This window comes from Dermochelys coriacea, chromosome 1, assembly GCF_009764565.3.
Source record: "Dermochelys coriacea isolate rDerCor1 chromosome 1, rDerCor1.pri.v4, whole genome shotgun sequence".
NCBI classification, from domain to species: domain Eukaryota; kingdom Metazoa; phylum Chordata; order Testudines; family Dermochelyidae; genus Dermochelys; species Dermochelys coriacea.
In genome coordinates, this window is record NC_050068.2 from 219,744,230 (window position 1) to 219,765,045 (window position 20,816).

The 20,816-nt window shown below is 40.9% G+C and overlaps 1 protein-coding gene across 1 annotated transcript; it reads right to left on the bottom strand.

Moving 5' to 3' along the window:
* Positions 1-548: 548 nt before the first annotated feature.
* On the bottom strand, positions 549-20,171 carry LOC122458292. Its single transcript, XM_043506211.1, has 5 exons — positions 19,885-20,171; positions 15,518-15,620; positions 8,856-8,946; positions 1,303-1,397; positions 549-1,100 (listed from the first exon to the last, which is right to left on the bottom strand). Exons 1-5 carry the CDS (start codon positions 20,169-20,171, stop codon positions 864-866), a joined length of 813 nt encoding a protein of 270 aa, XP_043362146.1. The 3' UTR covers positions 549-863.
* Between the last annotated feature and the right edge of the window lie 645 nt (positions 20,172-20,816).

The following is a 20,816-nucleotide window of genomic DNA, read 5'->3' on the forward strand; positions in this document are numbered from 1 at the left end:
GAAATATTGAACAATTAAAGGGTTAAATGGTAGGAGTCTAAACTCAAGTGAATTGTTCAGAGGAGTACTCTAATCCTGGTAATCCTCTAATCCTTAGGTCAGCATCTACCAAACCTCAACTGGAAGAGTGCCTACAAGGCATCTTTCACACCACTTTTGTTCCTTCGAATTCCTACAGTTCAATAGTTCAGGAAATCTATGCGCCTTGTCACTCTGTAACCAAATGTTGGTAGGACAAAGCATGCCCTAGTAGGTCTGGGAAACTGTGGCTCCACTGCTGATCCCAGGAACTCTAAGGTACTGCTTTCAAACTAGAGTATCTACTTTATGCCCTGCCAGAATATGGGAAGTTTTAAAGGGGTGCTGTCAGTTTAAATTTTATATACTTTAAACAAACATATTTCGATTACTTATATTATTAATATCACCTTAGTTTATTAAAAATGAAATACTTTAAAAATTCAATTTACATATCACTGTTTATTCTCTGTTTCTTTTTACATTTGCCTCAAGGTAGAAAATAAAAAGAAATTAAGTCAGTGTCATATTTGTTTCTGGTCAGTTTCATTTGCACATTCTTAAGGTCCAGTCCAAAACCCATTGAAATCAATGGAAGCACTCCCACTGATGTCAATAGATTTGGATCAGGCCCTCAGTATTGCAATGTTTGGGTTTCATATACTGCAGAGAAGAGCTTATTTGTTTAAAATACAAGTTTTCATCATATTAAAAAATGACATATATTTTCTATTGGTCTTTGGTTTTATAAAAAAATTGTGTTTAGACAATGTAAAATTTGGGACAAATTTCAGTTGATTATGTCCTTTTAAACTATGTATAATCTCAGAGAACCAGATTCTGCTCTAAATCCATAGTAACTTCACTAAAGCCAAATGAGTTATTCTGGATTTAAACCAATGTAACTGAGAGTAGAATTGGCCCACTGATCTCCCATTTTCTCTAACCTTCTCAAGTAGGTACTTCTGATTTGTCTGCAGCAAGATTCCTTTTTTGATTTTGTATATCGGATAATTGTCTTCATTGACATGAGACTTTATCTGATTCTGTTTTTGGACTGCAGGTGTCTGGTCTAGCAGAGACTGTAATGAGAACAGATCACACTATTTCATATCTGTATCTCTACACATATATTTCAAAGTTATTAAATGAACAAAAACGTGTTGTTTTACTTTTGAGGCAATGTGCTTCTTCTGTATGGATAAGCAACAGAAGTAAGGCTCTTATGGCTGGTCATGTATCCAGTGAATTATTATAAATAGCTGTTATAATTTCATTGCTTACCAAAGATACTTGAATACAGTCTGTCTCACTTGATAGGTTTTGGTCTGTTTTTCCTTTGCATATTGAATGATACACATCTCCCCTAGGAGTCCTTCCTGTTGGATGGAATATCAATACAGAAGACAATAAATTCATTAGAACCATGTGAAATAATAGTGCACTCAAGTTACATAGGGAATTATATCAAACTCATTTCTCTGGTAAGTGGGTAGCTATATGTAGTGATGGTTAAAAGGAGTAACCAGGGGATTTTATTACTACATAACTGTTCTTCCTCACCCCATTCCCTCACTACTGTCTGCTAGTCCCTCTTGTCAAGTCATGTCTCAAATGAGGTTGTAAGTGCTTCAGGACAGAGACTGCATCTTTTTATTTATACTGTAAAACACCTAGAACACTTTTGGGCGATGCAAAAACAATTAATAAAATAATAATAATTAACAAAGTAGTAGTGGCAGGGTTTGTGAAAATACGGGGCGGAATAAGGACTGCACACACAAGTAATTCAGATACACTTAGTGTATTACGGCCTATATTGTATTTGATTTGCTGTCCAAGTTTCTTCAGTTTTTATTTAATTTCACTTATTATGATTGATTGGAGTTATTATGTATTTGAATTACAGTGGCACTTGTGCTAGGTGCTATATTGACATTAAGCAAATACAAAAGTCCCTGCCCCAGAAAATTTACAATCATACCTAAAAACACAAGGATGAGGCAAACAGAAAGGTGGGATGGGGAGGACGATGATGTAATAATGAAACAATTAATTTTTTCACAGTAAGAAGCAATCACATCTTACTATGTGCACAGCCATAGTTGATTGGTAGGGTTTTGTAGCAAGAAGCATTTTGAGAAAGTAATTGAATGAAGGTCAGATTTAACAATAGGGATGACATTTTCAAAATTGTCCAGCTAAACTACAAACATAAAGCATGAGCAAAGTAGATAATTAAGCACAAATTCATAGTGAACAACAGGAAACTGCAAAGTGCACATGCAAAAACCTGAACATGTTAACCCTTCATAGCCTATTAAAACTCCAGAACTGGAGGAAATCAAGGTTCAACCAACAAAACAAAACAGGGATTGCATTTCTTGGCAATTGTATCATGGCTGGCATGGCCCTGTGAGATGCAAGATATATGGCTAATGTAGTTTAAATTAATGGATGGATACAATAGTCAGATTTGAATATGCAGTTGGACTGTCTAATTATTATTAGGAAATAGAACGTATATGTAAAGAAAAATAAAGACAGCTATACCCATATTTTCTTTTTGTTTATATCTAAAACTAAGTTCAATGGAGGAAGTAACATGCTTATATAAAGAAAGTTTAATATAAACAAATGTAGAGCAAAACATAGAGAGCCAAGAGGACTTAGCAATTATGGACTCAGTAATTTAAACAGCTAAGGAAAGGGGTGGAGGAAACAAAGGAAAAATAATTTGGGATATTTTCACCTATATTTAGTTTTTTAAAATAGACCCTATAATGCATTAAAAATTATTTTAAAAGCACTGGCTGATCCAGGATCCAGCTTTCCAGTGACGTGGGATCTGGCACTTTTATCTTCATCCAGAGCCTCTGTATCTAATACTTCTGAAGTTAGGCTGAAGCCACTGTCAGCTTCAAGCTAAATGACAATGAATAGCAATAGAGAGACAAGGTGGGTGAGGCAATTTCTTTTATTGGACCAACTTCTGTTGGTGAGAGAGACAAGCTCTCGAGCCTCTCAGAGCTCTTCTTCCTGTCTGGGAAAGACACTCAGGGCTTGCCTATACTTAAAACCCTACAGTGGCACAGCTGTACCACTGTAGTGCTTCAGTGTAGACATTACCTGTGCTGACAGGAGGGGTTCTCCTGTCAGTGTAGGTAATCCACATCCCCAAGAGGTGGTAGCTAGGTTGACAGAAGAAGTGTTCCATTGACCTAGTGCTGTCTACATGGAGATTTTGTTCTGCTTAAGTATGCCACTCAGGGGTGTGGATTTTTCATACCCCTGACTGACATAGTTAAACCAACCTAATTTCCTCATGTAGACAAGCCTGAGAGTGTCAGAGCTAAATACACAGTGTAACAAATTGTTTAGCATAAATAGTTAACACATGTTTTAAGGGATCATTCAAGGTGAAGTAGCTGTTAACACCTCTACAATCATAGGATAAAAAAGGGGTGGGGAAGGGTTAGAGAATAGCTATGTGTAGCTCAAAACATTGTCTCTTTCACCAACAGAATTTAGTCCAGTAAAAGATCTTGTTGCTTACCCATCTTGTTGCTCTAATATCCTGGAACCAACACCGCTACAACACCACTACAAACAATGAATAGCAGTGATCCTTAATAATGCTATGTTCTGTGTCCATTCAGATCTCCCCTTAAAGGAATATTGCTTAGTTAAGAGACAACATAATTAAAAACCAAACAGAAAGCTTTAACTGTCAAAAGTACTATAATAAATACTCTGTGTCATAAAATTACTATTTGCACTTAGGGCCTGTTCTTTATTGTGGATCTTTTCCACAGGTGGTTGGATGTGTACTCTATTATACTGGCCATACTCCTTCTTTTGTTCAAGGAGTAGGTTAGTATGGACTGGGATAGGGTGACTGTCACTGCCTCTTGGGGTGGTCTCTTGAGGAGCTTCAGCTTCTCCTGACTGACCCTCCTTAGTTTGTTCTCAGTCAGGTCAGTTCCTGGACTCCCACCGCCAATTAAGCCTGTCAGCCCTTCACTTTTTGGGCTTGCAGTCTCTTTCAGTCTCCTGGCTGTTTTCTTGGAGGCAGCGTGATGCTAGGATGTTGCCACCTTGCTGTCCCAGGCCCTTCTGCCTCCCTTTCCCTCTCTGTACTCTTGCCTTTATAGCCTCTAGTCGGGCTTGGCAGCTCGGCCTACATGGTGGTGTGATCAAGCTGCTTGCTTGTAAACGGGACAGGCTCTCCTCCCCCCTCTGTCTATATTCAATAAGGGTTTGTAGACCCCATTACAGTGACATTCTAGTAAGTGCCAATCAAGGTTTCTTATTTTGACCATGCAATGAAAAAAAAATCACAAAAATGAGCCATGCAATGGAAATGTATGATGGAGGTTAGGCTGCACTCACAGATGTGAAAATAAAAAAGTAAGTTGACTTCTCCTTCATGCCTTTTTTTCCTGCCTTGCAAATCACCAAGTGACAGTATGGTGACATAGTCAAATACTTTGGATTGGTTTTAAAGAGCTGGATAATTTTGGGACCAAATTTTGTGGCAATACAAGCTTAATGTTATGCAAAGGGAAGCTTCCACACCTCCAGGACTGCACAGTTTGCCAAGTGTATCATGGGGGAATTGGTTGCTTTCTTTGGAAGTGTAATTTATAAACCACTGCCAGGGGTAGAAAGCAGAGCAGATGGATTAGTGATCTGATATGGAAAATTCTATGTTTTTAACTCTTCTGTGTCTAGAAGAACATGTTTACAGTAAAGTACACTTTTCCACAGAACGTTATATTCCCCAGTCACTATGAAACTGCTTACCTTGATAGGAAAACTTAAGAAAGCAAGGGATAGAATTTTCTCAGTAACTGGTTCACTATGAATCTCACTTGCAGAGATTAGAAATACCACAAATCTCATCATTTGCAGAACAAAGCATAAAACACGTTTTTCCAACTAAAGAAGAAATTCACTAGGCTGCCTCAGGGGAAGAAGGAAGTAAACTGGACTGCACGTGGGCCTTCATATTGTGGTGATAATTTTTGTTAGGTTATCCCACACTATGGTGAGGAGAGCAATATAAATGTTTAGATAGATTTAGACTGTTGCAAAAATTGATGGTATTTTTACAAAATGTGCAAGTAAATAGTACATTAAAAAGAGACCCCAAAAGTTTTAATTTTTCCTGGAAATTTAAAACTTTTTGTTTACCAAATATTTCTTATCCATTGGCTGCATTGTGGATTGTTAGATTAGTAGGGTTGCACATAACAGCTAGTCTATTGATATTTTAAGCCAGATTCTAATCTCATTTACAGTGTTTTACTCAATTGTAATGCCAATGGGGTCAGTGGAGATACTCCTGATTTACACCAGTGTAAGAGAGAGGAGAATCAGACCTACTGATTTGTTTTTTTCTCTCTTACAATTAAAAATATATCGAGGCATTTCATATGGGGGCAAAGGTAGAACTTCACACAAAATGGATTTTGCTAAGAAATATAAGAAAATAAAAAAGATTAAATTTTGTTCCTATAAGCCTTGACAGATCTGCATTGAGAGAAAAACTCAATGATAGAAGCAAGAGAACAGACAATTAATCCTAAATGACTTTTCCAGCCTCCCACCACCCACACAAAAGAGCATGAAGAGCCACATGGAAACTCTTGGTAAACAGACAGTGGTTCAAAATTGACAAGGAAGGCTACAGCAAACTGCATTAATGGAGACATAAATCTGAAGGACAGCACATTGAGCACAGCAATCAGTCACTTTTAAGTAGGACATTGTATTGTTTTTAAACTTACATTTTATTTTTGTTATGTACAAAGCATGTGAAAAGCTAAGGTACAGAACAGGTAGCAGAAGTGCAAATTTCTAATCTCATTTACATTGATCAGATCATTTACATTGGTAGGGAAGTATGTTTTAGTCCTAATTAGAAAGAAGGATGAGAGGATACATCAGTCTCCATAGCTTCATTCCGAATGCTTACTTCTGAGATTGCTGCCAGTGAGGCCAACCATCCCATAGGAACTGAACTGAGACCACTAATTCATGTCACACATTCATTGGCCACAAAACAGCCATCAGTAGGAAACAACTTTGAGTTATTACAGACTTGGGGCAATTTTAAACCAGTTACCTACCACTAAGAGAATCCACATCTGATTACCAGTTCCTTGAGGCATGTAGTCCCATTACATCTGTTTTGAGTGAGCCCTTTTCTGTAGCTTTATGAGGTACAAACACATTCTCATAAAAATAGCACTATATCTTTTCCTTCAGCTTTGTGGTATGGAAAATATCAAGAATATTGGGTCTATCTATTGTATTTATATTTCCTAATAGAAGCTCTAGAGTAGACAATGGTCCTCAAATGTTTTAAGTCACGCCCCCTCTGATCCTCAAATGTTTTAAGTCACGCCCCCTCTGATCCTTAAAATAATCTGCCCGTGCCCCCACTGTCGGGAGCCAGGGGTTGGGAGGGGGGCTGTAGTTGGGACCAAAGCTGGGACTGCAGCTGCAGCGGGGGCTGTGGCTAGAGCAGAGGCAGGGCCAGGAGCTGGACCATGGTTGGGAGCCAAGGCCTGGGCCCGGAGCGGGGCCAGGCTGCAACCATGAGCCAGGGGCCATGGCTGGGGCTGGGAGCCAGGGGCCGAGGCCAGAGCTGGGAGCCAAGCCATGGTCAGGGCTGTGGGCCGAAGCTGTGGGCGGAGCCAGAGTGGAGCTGGGGGCAGAGTGGGGCTGGGTGATGCTCCCTCCTTGCCCCCTGTGGGGGCTGATTTCAGCTCTGCCATGCCCCCCCCCCATATTCCCCCATGCCCCTTTAGGGATCACGCCCCATAGTTTGGGGACCACTGAGCTAAACTAAAGATGTAGAATAGGTATTAGAAAATACAGTTCCCATCTTAATGCATGAAATCCATAAGACTTTCAAGGTTGTTGCAAGGCAAAGGCTATTATCCAAAAAAAGACCATTTTAACCACCTTCAATTTAGCCATTTTCCAAAGTAATACAACTTAGTTTACAGAAATTCTGAAAGGCTCCCATTCATTCCCAGGCGTGGAGGGATAGCTCAGTGATTTGAGCATAGGCCTGTTAAACCCAGGGTTCTGAGCTCAATCCCTGAGAGGGCCATTTAGAGCTCTGGGGCAAAAACTGGGGATTTGTGCTGCTTTGAGCAGGGGGTGGGATGAGCTAAGATTCTATGATTCAGATTTTGATCTGCAATGCCTGTATCTCAAATGACAGTGTAAAATTGTCAAGATGGCTGCTTCCTAATTTTTTTTTGTAAATATATTTAAGACATTTGTAATTTGCTTTTTAACCATTTAGGAACCTAAATCCCATTTTCAAAAGTGACACAGGCTTCTAATTTCCACTGAATTCAGTGGAAGTTAGGAATCTAAATACCTTTGAGATTCTGGGCCTTAGGGCCAAATGTTAAAGTTATTTCAGGACCTAGGTGCCTAATGGGATTCTCAACTGTGCCTTGGCTCCTAATTCCCATTTTGGGAATTAGGTACCTGGACACATTTGAAAATTCCTCTAGGGGCCTGTCTGCAACTTTAGGCACCCAAATACTTTTAAAAATCTGGTCTTTAGGAGCTTAACTCTCACTGAAAGTCAATGGGACTTAGGGTATGTGCTGCTGTAGCACCATAGTTTAGACACTTCCTACAGCGATGGAAGGGTTTTTTCCATCAGTGTAGCTAATCCATCTCTCTGAGATGCAGTAGCTAGGTCAATGGAAGAATTCTAGTTAGGTTGACCTAACTAGTACACTAAGGGTGCAAAATGTATCACAGTCCTGAGCAAAATAGCAGTCAATCTAATTTTTAAGTGCAGACCAGGCCTTAGACAATAGTCTGTGTTGCAAGTGCTGTTATTGAACTGAGTACTCAAATATGACTTGAATGAATATATATCAGGCACAAAATCCAGTAAGAGGCAACATCTCAGTGGGAGCAAAGCACTTAAGCACCTGCTTAAATTTAAGCACGTGAATAATCCCAGTCATTTCAATAGGATTATTCATGTGCTTAAAGTTATGCAGGTGTTTGTATGCTGTGCTAAATTAAGGCATTAGTGCAGTCTCATTTTACAGTATGTCGCATATGCACATGTAAATTTCATTGACTAATGATAACTCATACAAATATTAAATAAATTAACTTTGCTTTTGAGGAGGAAGGGTCTAAGACCATCTTGAATTAGCAAGAGAAAAAGTTTTGCTTTACCAAAACTGTATCTCAGCATCTCCAAAGAGTTTATATCAGCATGGAAAGGTGTTAGGCACTTGATTGGAGCCAGTGGGACTTCTCACATTAAGGCAAGCAGGATTTGGCCAAGAGGGAGCTAAATAAGTAGAGCCCTGTAAATCTGTGGATATCCACTTTATATCCTCAGATATCCACGGACCATGTTTGCAGATCACCTATCGAATGCAGATACAAATTTTATGTCCACAAAGGGCTCTGTAAATAAGTGTTTGAGAGATTAAGAAAGAAATAACTAATGTTTTTAAATCAATAGTTTGATGCTGCAAAGCCTCACTCATATAAGTAATTTATATTAATTAAAATAAAAGATTACATATGTAAATTTTGCTTCATTTAGAACCAAATGAAAAATCTCTCCCATCATGGGGAGGGAGGTTTGTGTTAGAAGTTATGCTCCAGTGTTGCTACTTCTACAGAAATAGATCTTTTATAAATGGTTTTTTTAATGACTTGAGGGAAATATAGTAATAAGACTCTTTCATGTGTTTTTATATGGATAAGCAATTTTAGGGAGAATACTTTCTCATTTAAATATCAGGAAAGATGGTTATAATTTCATTGCTTACCATATGCACAGGGATTAATCTGACCCAAGTTGACACTGGTTTTTTCACAGTCTTGTTTCATATTGTGAACAACAGCACGTGCTTCCTTTTCCTGCGTGAAGTGATGTCATGAGTGAGATAAATTCATTGACAGTGCACAAGGTAATAATGTCATTAGAACAACAAGAAACAATACTACATATAAGCTGTAGGAAATCTGATCAGAAATTATCTTCTGGCAGAGGGAAGCGCATAGACAGAATCAGAAATGTACACAGAAGTCATTCAAAGGTATGGCAGGTATACCTTACTGAAAGTATAGGTCTGAATTTGGGTACCAGGCGCACCTCTCACTGCCACCCAGTGGTTTAACAGATGGGAGGCTTGACTAGATCTGCAAGGTGCAGACAGGTTTAGAATGAAAGAAGGAGTGTACACAAGGATAGGTCCCTCCTTCCCGGGTGTCCGCAGCCCACTGGCCAGCAAAGGAAGTGTGACCCGTTGGCTCTGTCTTCCCACAACCATTCATTTAAACTCTTGCCCAGGGTTTCTTGAGCACCTGCCATTACCTTTATGACACTCTCTTCAACTAATCCAGAAGTGGCACTGAAGAGCTCGGAAGGGACATGACTTTCAAACCTCGTTGGCTGGAAGGATGGGTCAAAAATATAGGAATTTAAAAGGAGAAATGTGAGTAGGCCTCAGAAGAGACACACACACACACTGTCCTCAAAATACACTCATTTCTGTATAGCATATGGGCCTAATTCTTATTGCACACCAGTTTATATCATAACTTCAGTGAAGTTAATGGAGTTAGTCGTTAGCGCAAAACTGATGAGTGGAATGGAAGGGCCTGGGCTCCCCTACCACCCCCCTTATCATAAACCTCCTGTTCCACCCCTCCTCTCAGGACTGAGGAGAGGATATAGAGGTTGAGAGCCCCAGGATGAGGGCGAGTCACTCTCATGGGTCTGGAGGTGGGTTTGAAGTGGGCGTCAAATTGCAGGCTGCAGAAAGAGTTTCTATTATCATAATTAATATTTAACAGTTATGGTAGTGCCTAAAAAGTCTCAGCCAGCTAGGTGCTGTACAAACATGTGGTCAATTTTCGTTCCCTGCTCCAAAGAGCTTACAGTCTAAAAGACAAGACATACCAGATGGACAAACAAGCAGGTTAGGGCAAGAGAAAAGAGGTAACAAATATAACAGGATGTGCACAATTCTTATCCAAGAATTTTATGTCTTCTTTACTACTTAATTTTTATTATTTTTAAATTGTAGTTGCCTTTGGCTCAATCATTTTTGAAATTTGGCTGTAACGTCCAAAAACTGAGCATTATGAACCCAGTGTTAACTGTATATTGAAATATTGTTGAATCTTGTATAATTGTAGGTGGAGGAAAGTAAATACAGGCTTTTCTCCCCAGTGTGGCTGTGAAATCCAGCTTGTGCTAGCCAAGTTAATTTTGCCAGTTCTAACTCACACGTTTACCTGGAAATGGTAATCTCAAAATGCAGCACACTATATAACAGGCACAGTTCTGGGAACTCAGAGAATGGAGATCAATAGTATGTTATTATGGGGGGAAAAGTATTACCAGTAAGAGCAGATGTTCCCTAATCACTCAAGAAAGTTCAAAGAAGAGAAAGAAAGCTATGCAATCTGCTCCATTAAATTCTACATAGTTTCATTGGCCCAGACACCAGCAGAATTAATCAGTGTATTGAAGCCGTCAGATGCAATTGGAATTGATTGTTAACACAGATAAGATTTCATTTGGCATTTCAGTGCTCTCTAGTGTTCCACTCTCACGTCTATAAATCTTTCATCCACCCACTCTCCCCAGTTTCATCACCACATTACCATTTTCCCCAGTTTGCCCAAGGACATTCATTGAACCCTTCTACTGAGCCTTAGGCAAAATACATTACAGTAATAATCAATAGCAGTAAAATGTGCACCATTGCATGGCTAACAGCTAACACAGTAGGTTAAAAGAAAAGGAGTACTTGTGGCACCTTAGAGACTAACAAATTTATTAGAGCATAAGCTTTCGTGAGCTACAGTTCACTTCTTCGGATGCATTTGGTGGAAAATACAGAGGGGAGATTGATATACACACACAGAGAACATGAAACAATGGGTTTATCATACACACTGTAAGGAGAGTGATCACTTAAGATGAGCCATCACTAGCAGTGGGGGGGGGAAGGAGGAAAACCTTTCATGGTAACAAGCAAGGTAGGCTATTTCCAGCAGTTAACAAGAATATCTGAGGAACAGTGGGGGGTGGGGTGGGGGGGAGAAATAACATAGGGAAATAGTTTTACTTTGTGTAATGACTCATCCATTCCCAGTCTCTATTCAAGCCTAAATTAATTGTATCCAGTTTGCAAATTAATTCCAATTCAGCAGTCTCTCCTTGGAGTCTGTTTTTGAAGCTTTTTTGTTGAAGGATAGCCACTTTCAGGTCTGTAATCGAGTGACCAGAGAGATTGAAGTGTTCTCCAACTGGTAGACAGTAACAGTAGGTTAAAAATGTGTAAGTAACCATGTAGATTGACAACTCTAGTTTATTTTCAGAGAGATATGTTTTTTCTATGAATCATTAGGCTAGGAATTCAGTTCCAGAAGGAAAAAGACAACTATTTGCGGGCGGGGGCATTAAAAATATCTTACTTTAATATTAATTATCACTTTTTCTTTTCATAAGGAAAGAAAACAAATAGCATCTTTTAGATAGATGGTGGATTTTCCCCCCAAAGCTCCTTTGACAATGAAACTCAAGATGACTGTGGGCATGCCACTTTGCTTTTTTGTGCCTCAATTTCCCATCTATAAAATGGGGCTAATAGCACTTCCCTCCCTCTCAGGGATGTTGTGAGGATAAATACATTAAAGATTGTGAGGTACTCAGATACTATGGTAATGGGGACCATATAAGTACCATAGAGAGAAGATGGGGAGCGGGAGCTGGGACCACCTTTAAATTTTCATTGTAAAGTTTTGTTCATAGCATATTACACTGACGTGGAGCATGGGAGGATGACAGGGATATGCTGTAAGCATGGTGAGAGAGCAAGAAAACATGTGAGCTCTGCCACGCATACATGAGTTATGAAAAATACTGCACCGTATCAGAATAAATGAGTCATCTAGAGAATCTCATTGCCACCAGCACAAGACAATGCCCTGATGGATCCTGATCATGGAGGGTTATAGAGTTGATACATGCAGTGTACTGCTGATAAACACACAGTTTCAGATAAGTTCTGGACAAAAAAGGCAGCAGTACTTGAAGCACAGAAAGACAGTCAAGCAGTGAATTACTAAGTAAAGAGTAGAATGAAACAAAATGCACTGCTTGAAATGATTAGTGACTAATACAACCCAAAGGAAACCATATATGTAATAACTACAAAACCTGTTAATAGCACATTCCTTTTTTTATGCAAATGTTGGCAGTTTACTATAGATCCACAATCAGTAGGCAATGCAACCACAGCATTTCTAGGTCTTGGTTTTCAGTATTACGAAGCTAAGAAAAATGTCACATGACAAGTGACTGCTTCACAGATGCCCTGCTTCTGTTCTAATTGACACCAATGGCAAAACTTGGCTCAGTGGGAACAGGAATAGGCCTCAATTGCTTTTGCATTACCATTAATCCCCAAATCCTCCTTTTTGTTTGATTATTGACTGGCCTGCTGACTCTAATTCAAAGTATAACCATTGTCCTGTGATCTTTAACACAGTGGGCCAGCTATCTCCATGTGACCCTGCCCCTTTGTGCTGCTCTGTCAGTAGATTATGGCTGTAGAGTTGCTGTACCTGGTTCTATAAACCACATCCTGTGGCGGTGGGATCCTCCAGTGGCATAGAGCCAGGAGAGAAGCACTGAGGCCTGAATGCACAAAAGGAGTTAGGTGTCGTGATGTGCAAATCCTGAGTTAGGCACCTAAGCTTCTAGAGAGAGGTAGATGCTTTAGAATGCAATTAACAAAAGCCAGCAGGATAGGCAGGGAGATGCCTACAATAGATGTGCATGCTAAACCCTGCACCTATCTCAGAGATGAGCTCCTACGCTGGCTGGCAGAGTGGTGCCTATCTCAGCTGCAAACCCTCTCTTGTATTAGGCACTTACACTGCTAAAGAGTCGGTGGGGCAGGGGGCGAGAGAGAGAATGAGAGCAAGTGAGCAAGAAAGAGCGTGTGCGTATGTGCATGAGAATGACTCTTTAGCCCAGTGGTTAGAGAACTCGCCCAGGAGGTGGAACACCCAGGATCAAGTCCAATGACTCTCTCATTATTTATCCAGAGTGCAATAGCTTCAACAGGAGAGACTGAGCCAGCCCCACATTGGACTATCCCATAGCTCAGTGATTAGAACCTGGACTCTAGGACCCTGCAAGGTTTGGGGGTGTCCCAAAGTGCAGGCTGTAGCCCATGCCAGAACATCTTCACTGCAGTTAAATAGCCCCACAGCCCAAGCCCCGCAAGCCTGAGTCAGCTGGTGTGGGCCAGCCACGGGTGTTTAATTGCAGTGTAGACAGACCCTAAGAGGCAGCAGAGCCCTGTTCAAATTCCTTCAACCTCTCAGGCAGAGGTGGAACTTGAACGAGAGTCTCCCACCTCCCAGGTGAGTTCCCTAATCACTGGGCTAAAAGTTTTGAGGAAAGTCCTCCTTTCCCTCCCCTCCCCCAGCTGTTAATGTGTGAACTCACCAGGGGGAGGGAGGGCAATCTGGTAGGCACCCTCTGAACACGCTTACCACATTGGGACCTGCACAGCACATCACATGACTTGGGCAGCAAAACACTTATCTTCGCCTGGTTTGTGAATCACTGTTGGAGGCGGAGTTAGGCATCTGGATGCCTAGAGGGAGGCAGCAGTGCACATGTGCAGAGGCAGTAACGTTGGCACCTAGGCAGGGACACTAGAACAGGGGGGCCAAGCAGCTGTGACTCTCCCACTTTTGAGCTCTGGCTTCTGGCCTCACCTGGGGGCGGGGCCTCGTGGGCCGGAAGCTGGAGCCGGGCCCGGGGAAAAGCAGCCTGGGCAGCTACGGGGAGCCTCCACCGAGAGCAGACCCCAACCTGTGTCCCCATCCCCTACCCAGGGCAGATGGAGGGTCTGTGGGTCCTCACAGCTTCCTGGGGGGCTCTTATCATGGCCTGGCTGTGGCTCTTCGGCCAGAAGCCAGAGCTGGGTCAGGGTACAAGATGCTGGGGGGACGGGGATAGGGACACAGGCTGGGGCTGCTCTCACCCCCCACCCTCAGGCAGATGTAGGGGCCCAGGCTCCCCGGCCCGGCTCCAACTTGGCTGGGGGAAAGGAGCCTCATAGGGAAGAGGAGGGGCAGGTATGGGACTACGGGGGGGGTGCCTTGTGCCCGCTCCCCCACCCCTTTTAGGAAGAATCCGTCACCTTTGTACCTAGGCAACTTTTATTCTGCAAAATTTAGGTGATGAGTGAGCTTAGGCCTCTACAGGGTTCAGCTGGACTTTGTGCATTGCAGCAGTCCAAAAATTGGGACTTAGGTGCCTAAAATGAGACTTAGGCACCTTATTCCTTTTATTATTCCATCATAGGGCCTAATCACATCAGCCACAATATCAGAGGTTCGTTCACCTGCACATCTACCAATGTGATATATGCCATCATGTGCCAGCAATGCCCCTCTGCCATGTACTTTGGTCAAACTGGACAGTCTCTACGTAAAAGAATAAATGGACACAAATCAGATATCAAGAATTATAACATTCAAAAACCAGCTGGAGAACACTTCAATCTCTTTGGTCACTTGATTACAGACCTAAAAATTGCAATTTTTCAACAAAAAAACTTCAAAACCAGACTCCAACGAGAGACTGCTGAATTGGAATTAATTTGCAAACTGGATACAATTAACTTAAGCTTGAATAGAGACTGGGAGTGGATGGGTCATTACACAAAGTAAAACTATTTCCTCATGTTTATTTCTCCCCTCCCTCCCCCATTCCTCAGATGTTCTTGTCAACAGCTGGAAATGGCCCACCTTGATTATCACTACAAAAGCGTTTTCCCCCCCGCTCTCCTGCTGGTAATAGCTCACCTTAAGTGATCACTCTCTTTACAGTGTGTATGGTAACACCCATTGTTTCATGTTCTCTGTGTATATAAATCTCCCCACTGTATTTTCCACTGAATGCATCCGATGAAGTGAGCTGTAGCTCACGAAAGCTTATGCTCAAATAAATTTGCACAAGTACTCCTTTTCTTTATTCCTTTTGTGCATTCAGGTCTGAGTGACCAACACAGAGGGGGACTAAGCAGGCTAAGATGGTACAGCCTGCTCCACTGAATGCACATGGCCTGTTCTGTGGATTGGAATGGGAGGGACCATGGCCCCTCCTGTCTCTGTTTAGGGGAATGTGAACCCCAGGATATGTGGACTGAGAAGTCCCTGAATTCTGTAAAGTGGAGGGTCTGTGATTATGACTGGCCCTTGTGTGGGAGGTGGACAGAAGACTAACAAAGCTTCTTGTGTCCTCCAACTCTGCATTCAGTCTGGCTCTTGGTTTTAGCTGCCAATTGATTCCTACTTCTGGCACAGGAAAATACCATCATATTCTGATTTAACAGGATGTTACACCTAACTCTCTGAGATCTGCAAAAGACTGAAAATCAAGGGGTCTTACCTTTGCCTGTGTTAATTGTGTTTTTCTCTTTGATTTAATGATGACAGGGAGGACGCTAGATCTGCCTATTCGTAGTTTTTCAGGCTTGGAAGCAATTTTCTTCCTATCAAGTGATGACAAAAAAAATTAATCAGTGGGACCACATTACTAAACACACTATATATTATGCCTGTGCTTATGGGGAAACTATTCTGACCATCCTGAAGAAAAAAAGTTCTGTAATGAAGCTACTCAATTCACTGAAATATTGCAAGCAGTATCTATTCACATATAAAGTCACTGGAATATAATACACGTGTATAATTTTTTTTTTAATGAAAAAATAAGATGATGAGTGTGCTGGCTAGTAAGTATCCAGTCTTGGAATGACTAAAAAGAATTTTTTCCTTTAGGGAACAAATTGCATTAAAGAAAATTGAGTGAAGATGCATGGCCTTATAATAGCTCCATCTAGGTTGTGTTTCCCTAGTTTCTTTATGAGAAGGTCATGTGAGACAGTATCACAAGGCTTACTGAAGTCAAGATATACCACATCTGCCGCTTCCCCCCTATTCACAAGATATCAGGTTGGTTTGACATGATTTGTTCTTGAGAAATCCATGCTGACTGTTACTTATTACCTTATTATTTTCTAGGTGTCTGCAAATTGGTTGCTTAATTATTTGCTCCATTATCTTTTCAGGTACAGAAGTTAAGCTGACTGGTACAGAAGTTAAGCTTTCCTGAAAAAGCAGGATGATCAGCGAGTTATCTTAAGAGCCTGTACACAAATGTAAGAAGCCTGGAAACAAGCACAGAGAACTGGAAGTCCTGGCACAGTCAAGGAATTATGATGTGATTGGAATAACAGAGACTTGGTAGGGTAACTCACATGACTGGAGCACTGTCATGGGTGGATATAAACTGTTCAGGAAGGACAGGCAGGGCAGAAAAGGTGGGGAAGTTGCATTGTATGTAAGAGAGCAGTATGACTGCTCAGAGCTCCAGTATGAAACTGCAGGAAAAACCTGAGAGTCTCTGGATTAAGTTTAGAAGTGTAAGCAACAAGGGTGATGTCGTGATGGGAGTCTGCTATAGACCACCAGACCAGGGGGATGAGGTGGACGAGGCTTTCTTCAGGCAACTAACAGAAGTTACTAGATCACAGGCCCTGGTTCTCATGGGGGGACTTCAGTCACCCTGATATCCACTAGGAGAGCAATACAGCAGTGCACAGACAATCCAGGAAGTTTTTGGAATGTGTAGGGGACAATTTCCTGGTGCAAGTGCTGGAAGAACCAACTAGGGGCAGAGCTCTTCTTGACATGCTGCTCATAAATGGGGAAGAATTAGTGGAGGAAGCAAAAGTGAATGGGAACCTGGGAGGCAGTGACCATGAGATGGTCGAGTTCAGGATCCTGACACAAGGAAGAAAGAGCAGCAGAATACGGACCCTGGACTTCAGGCTGGAGATTTTTAGTAATATGTTGCTATCAATGCTCTTCAGCGATTTATTTGTAAGGAGGAAGTTAGGGAAAACATCCTTTGCCAAGGACCAGATTCTGATACCCTTACTTGTGTTGAATACTATCTGACTCAATGAATAACACCAACAAAGTCAATGAAAGTATTTGTGGAGCAAAGTGCTATTAAGGATGAGTTAGGATATCAGACTTTGTTCCAAAACACCGATTTTTGATTCTAAATGTTCTAACAAACCATCCAGCCTGGCTGATGTTTTCTGTTTCCTTTCAATATGTGTCTACATTTTGCACTATCTTTTTGCTGCCTTCCTATTGACAGCCTCCACAGCATTCCAAGAACTTTGGTGGCTCTCCCACAACTTCTAAAAGATTCACAAAGAAATTACTGAGGTAGATAGATAGATAGATAGATATTTACTCTTTCTCAAAATGAGACTTTTTACTATTGTGTTATCTTATTTGATAATAAAAGTTCTCAGGAAAAGAGAAAGACTTGACAAATAAAATAGTAATAATAATAAAATAATAATAATTAATAATTTTGAACCTAATAACAATTATAAAGTTTCCCAGATTATACTAACCATGAGCCTGATTTTGATTATAGACCATCAAGCAGAATTGAGAAACTACAGTTTGAAACTGTTAGAAAATTCGGAGTCTTGTTTACAAGATATAAAAAACTTTTAGGACAGAATCCTGCAGCCATTATTCACATCAGTAATCCTATGACAGTATGAACTTGCAGGAGTGGGTCCTTGTTCTATATGAATTGTTGACCACTTGTTCTTCCATGCTAGGTGACTTTTAAGACACAGAAAAATTAAAGCTGAAAAAACAGAGGCCTGGAATAGCTGCTGCTTTTTCTGACCAGTTAAGTTTCTTCAGAGATCCCATCCAAAGCATCAGGATATGCATTTTCCTCAAATATATGAATACCTTGGCTGAGTCAAGTGCATTAAGTGTATATTGACTGAGAAATGAACAACCTGCAATATACTGCTATCCTTATAAAATGGCAATTTTAAAATTAAAGATTAAGAACTTGTTTGCTTTTTAGAAAGTAATATTTGTGGTGGTTGTTGTTGTTCAAAGAATCATAGAAATTCAAGATGGAAAAGGCTCGTAAGATCATTCTGTCCATCATCATAGTGTATGTTTGTTTCCTACAGGAAATTATCTAGAGCTTTGGCTAATTTATGTGCCAAAAAAATGGAGCTTCCAGCACTTCCTTTGGAAAACTATTCCACGGCTTAATTTTTTTCCCCTTAAGGTCACAGAGATAGGGGCGGGGTGACGTGCTCTTCAAAATGGCATCTCTTGTCCAATACCAGACAAAACAACATCCAATCTTGTCTCAGTACCAGTCAGGGAACAAACCTTAGAAAAGGAGGACAAATAGCCTGCCTAGTGGTAGAACATATTTTTGAAAGAAATGTCTGATTGCTACCCTCCACTGTCGTTCAATTCAGTTAGTGCTGTAACATGACCAGAATGAACAGATTTTCCAGATTTAAGATAGATACGAAAACTGAAAAAGCAAGAGATGTCCTTGTAAGTTACCTCATTTGTTCAAGAAGGAAAACATAAAACTGTCCAACCTCAGATTTTTTTGAGCTTTCTCAGGTTTTCTATTCTGAGGAGTTTTAGCAGCACTGTAAATGTGGATTCCTGGGCCACAAGCACAAAAACTGTGAAAGTAAAATTGGATATGTAACCCGCTGCTTGCTCAGAGTGGTGCGCCCCTCTAGTAAAGGGTGCCTACAGATAAAATAGAGGACCCTGGATATCAGAGAGATGGGCATGTCACACATAAAGTAGACATAAAGAGATAAGAATAGATGGGAGCAATAGACTGGGGGGGAGGAGGGTCTTGTAAAAAAAAAGAGAGAAAGACAGACTACTATTGATTTTTGATCCCCCTTGTCCAAATACACTTAAAGTTGGGGATTTTTATCTTTTTCCTGATTGGAACAATATTAAGATTATTTGATGTCTTTTTGTTTTGTAGTGGCAGGGGGAAAAAACAGGTGGACAAGGCAGGAAGCTGCAGAAAGCAAAACCTCAGGTTTTTAAGTGTGCCACTGTCCACAGGTATGGAAACAAACCATCACCATCCTGACAATCTCAAAGATGACAGTCAGCTGATCTACATGTGGCACCTCAGGTGTTGAGTCAACAGACACTGAAAAATATCCGACATCTTTAATCTCATGTACAATGGCTGATAGTGTCATCTTTGCCAGCAGTGGAATGAATTAATCACAAATAGTCTTTGATAGATATGATGTATGGCGTTTTCCATGATTTGCATGTTCATTGATCTGCTGAGCTAACAAAAGGTCAAACTTAGCGATTAGCTCTAGAACACCAAGGTAATTGCCATTGTGTTTTGATCCAACAGTCTCATCTGAGCCATGGAATGGCAGACCATGCTCAGCAAGAAAAACTATGCTTTCAGCTACACATCTGAGAACATTCTTCCAATAAGCCCAAGCTTCCAAAAATTGGTTTTCCATTTGGGTATCAATTCTGCCGCTAATTTTCTTTCGGGCATGGTACCTGCTAATGGACAATGCATGCTGCTTACTCATTGCATAATTGGTAATGTATGCAGTATTCTTCCAATTATTGAAGCCTTCGCAGAACATTCCCCACACTTTGGATCACAAAACAGGTGGCAATAAAAACAGTACACTTTCTTCTTAGAAGGCGAATAGATGAGCCATTCTCGCTTGCCAATCTGTTTGTTAGGCTTCACATATTCAAACATTGATTTGGTCAGATAACGATTCTGATTGGTGTACTCTCGCTTTGTCAATGAAAAATCAGCATCTAGAATCTGGCATTTCTGTGGGCCCTTCTAAGTCATATGCAATGAGATCTTGAGAAGTCACATCCCACTTGCCTGGATGGTTGGAGAAGGATATTTTTGTATTACTATCACTGGGAAAGTCTTCAGAGGAGCGGGATGACACTGCAGCTAGAGAAATCACAGGAGGCTGCTCCTTTTCATCAGGTGCAGGAGCAGCAGGTTCACTTGGACTGGTATTCGCCTGGACTTCCTCACCACTAGACTTAGTAGGAGGAAAAAATGTTAGGATGAAAGGAGTATCTTTCAGCACTACATCTTGTCTTTGCCGTCTTTCTTTGGCCTCCTTCAATTTTTGCCATCCTCCTTTCTTCGACATGGTTTCTATAGTCCAGTGTAGGCCTTCTGTGTACAAAGTTCAGTATTGCTTGGGCCCACAAACACTTACTTAGCCCACAAAGACAAAATCAAAACCACTATACATTGAATTCACAGTCTTGATGGATTAATTTATACAAAGCAATATCTAATGAGACAAAAAATTTCCGCTGGCCCCGCTACCGTCGCTCAGCTGTTTCTTCAATGTGGAATGGAGGGCCTACAGTAGGGCCTAAAAATAGGAGATCCTAAAAAGTAGGGCTGAAAGTAGGACCTAAAAATAGGAGAGCCTAAGGCCTTATTAGACTATGTGTTAATCCAGCCTTGACAACATCCTATACAGAATTGTATTTTTAATACAATGTACCTTACTGGTATTAATTGGCAATTCAATAAGGTTCAGGGGAGAGGGGCTTAGTTGGGGAGAACATGAAACAGGAGTTATACTATGATGTTGCAACTCATTATGTCAATGTAGACCGGATGTCCAGTACAGGTACTCTATAAGGAAGGGACACAGTGATCAGATAAAATGAATTTGTAAAAGATTTAAAGGAGGTATTCTTTCAAGGAACAGAAACAGGAGAGGCTCGGGGCTTTTATGACTGGTACAGCAGGGAGCCAATCTCCTCTCTTTCATAGTCCC

Bases quoted from the DNA above. Each gene is read 5' to 3' on its own strand.
- LOC122458292 (XM_043506211.1), bottom strand. From the start codon at position 20,171: ATGTCGAAGAAAGGAGGATGGCAAAAATTGAAGGAGGCCAAAGAAAGA. The intron at 1,398-8,855 runs GTAAGCAATGAA...TCCATCCAACAG, and splicing joins GATTAATCCCTGTGCATATG to GAAGGACTCCTAGGGGAGAT. The intron at 1,101-1,302 runs GTAAGCAATGAA...TTCTCATTACAG, and splicing joins ACTGTATTCAAGTATCTTTG to TCTCTGCTAGACCAGACACC.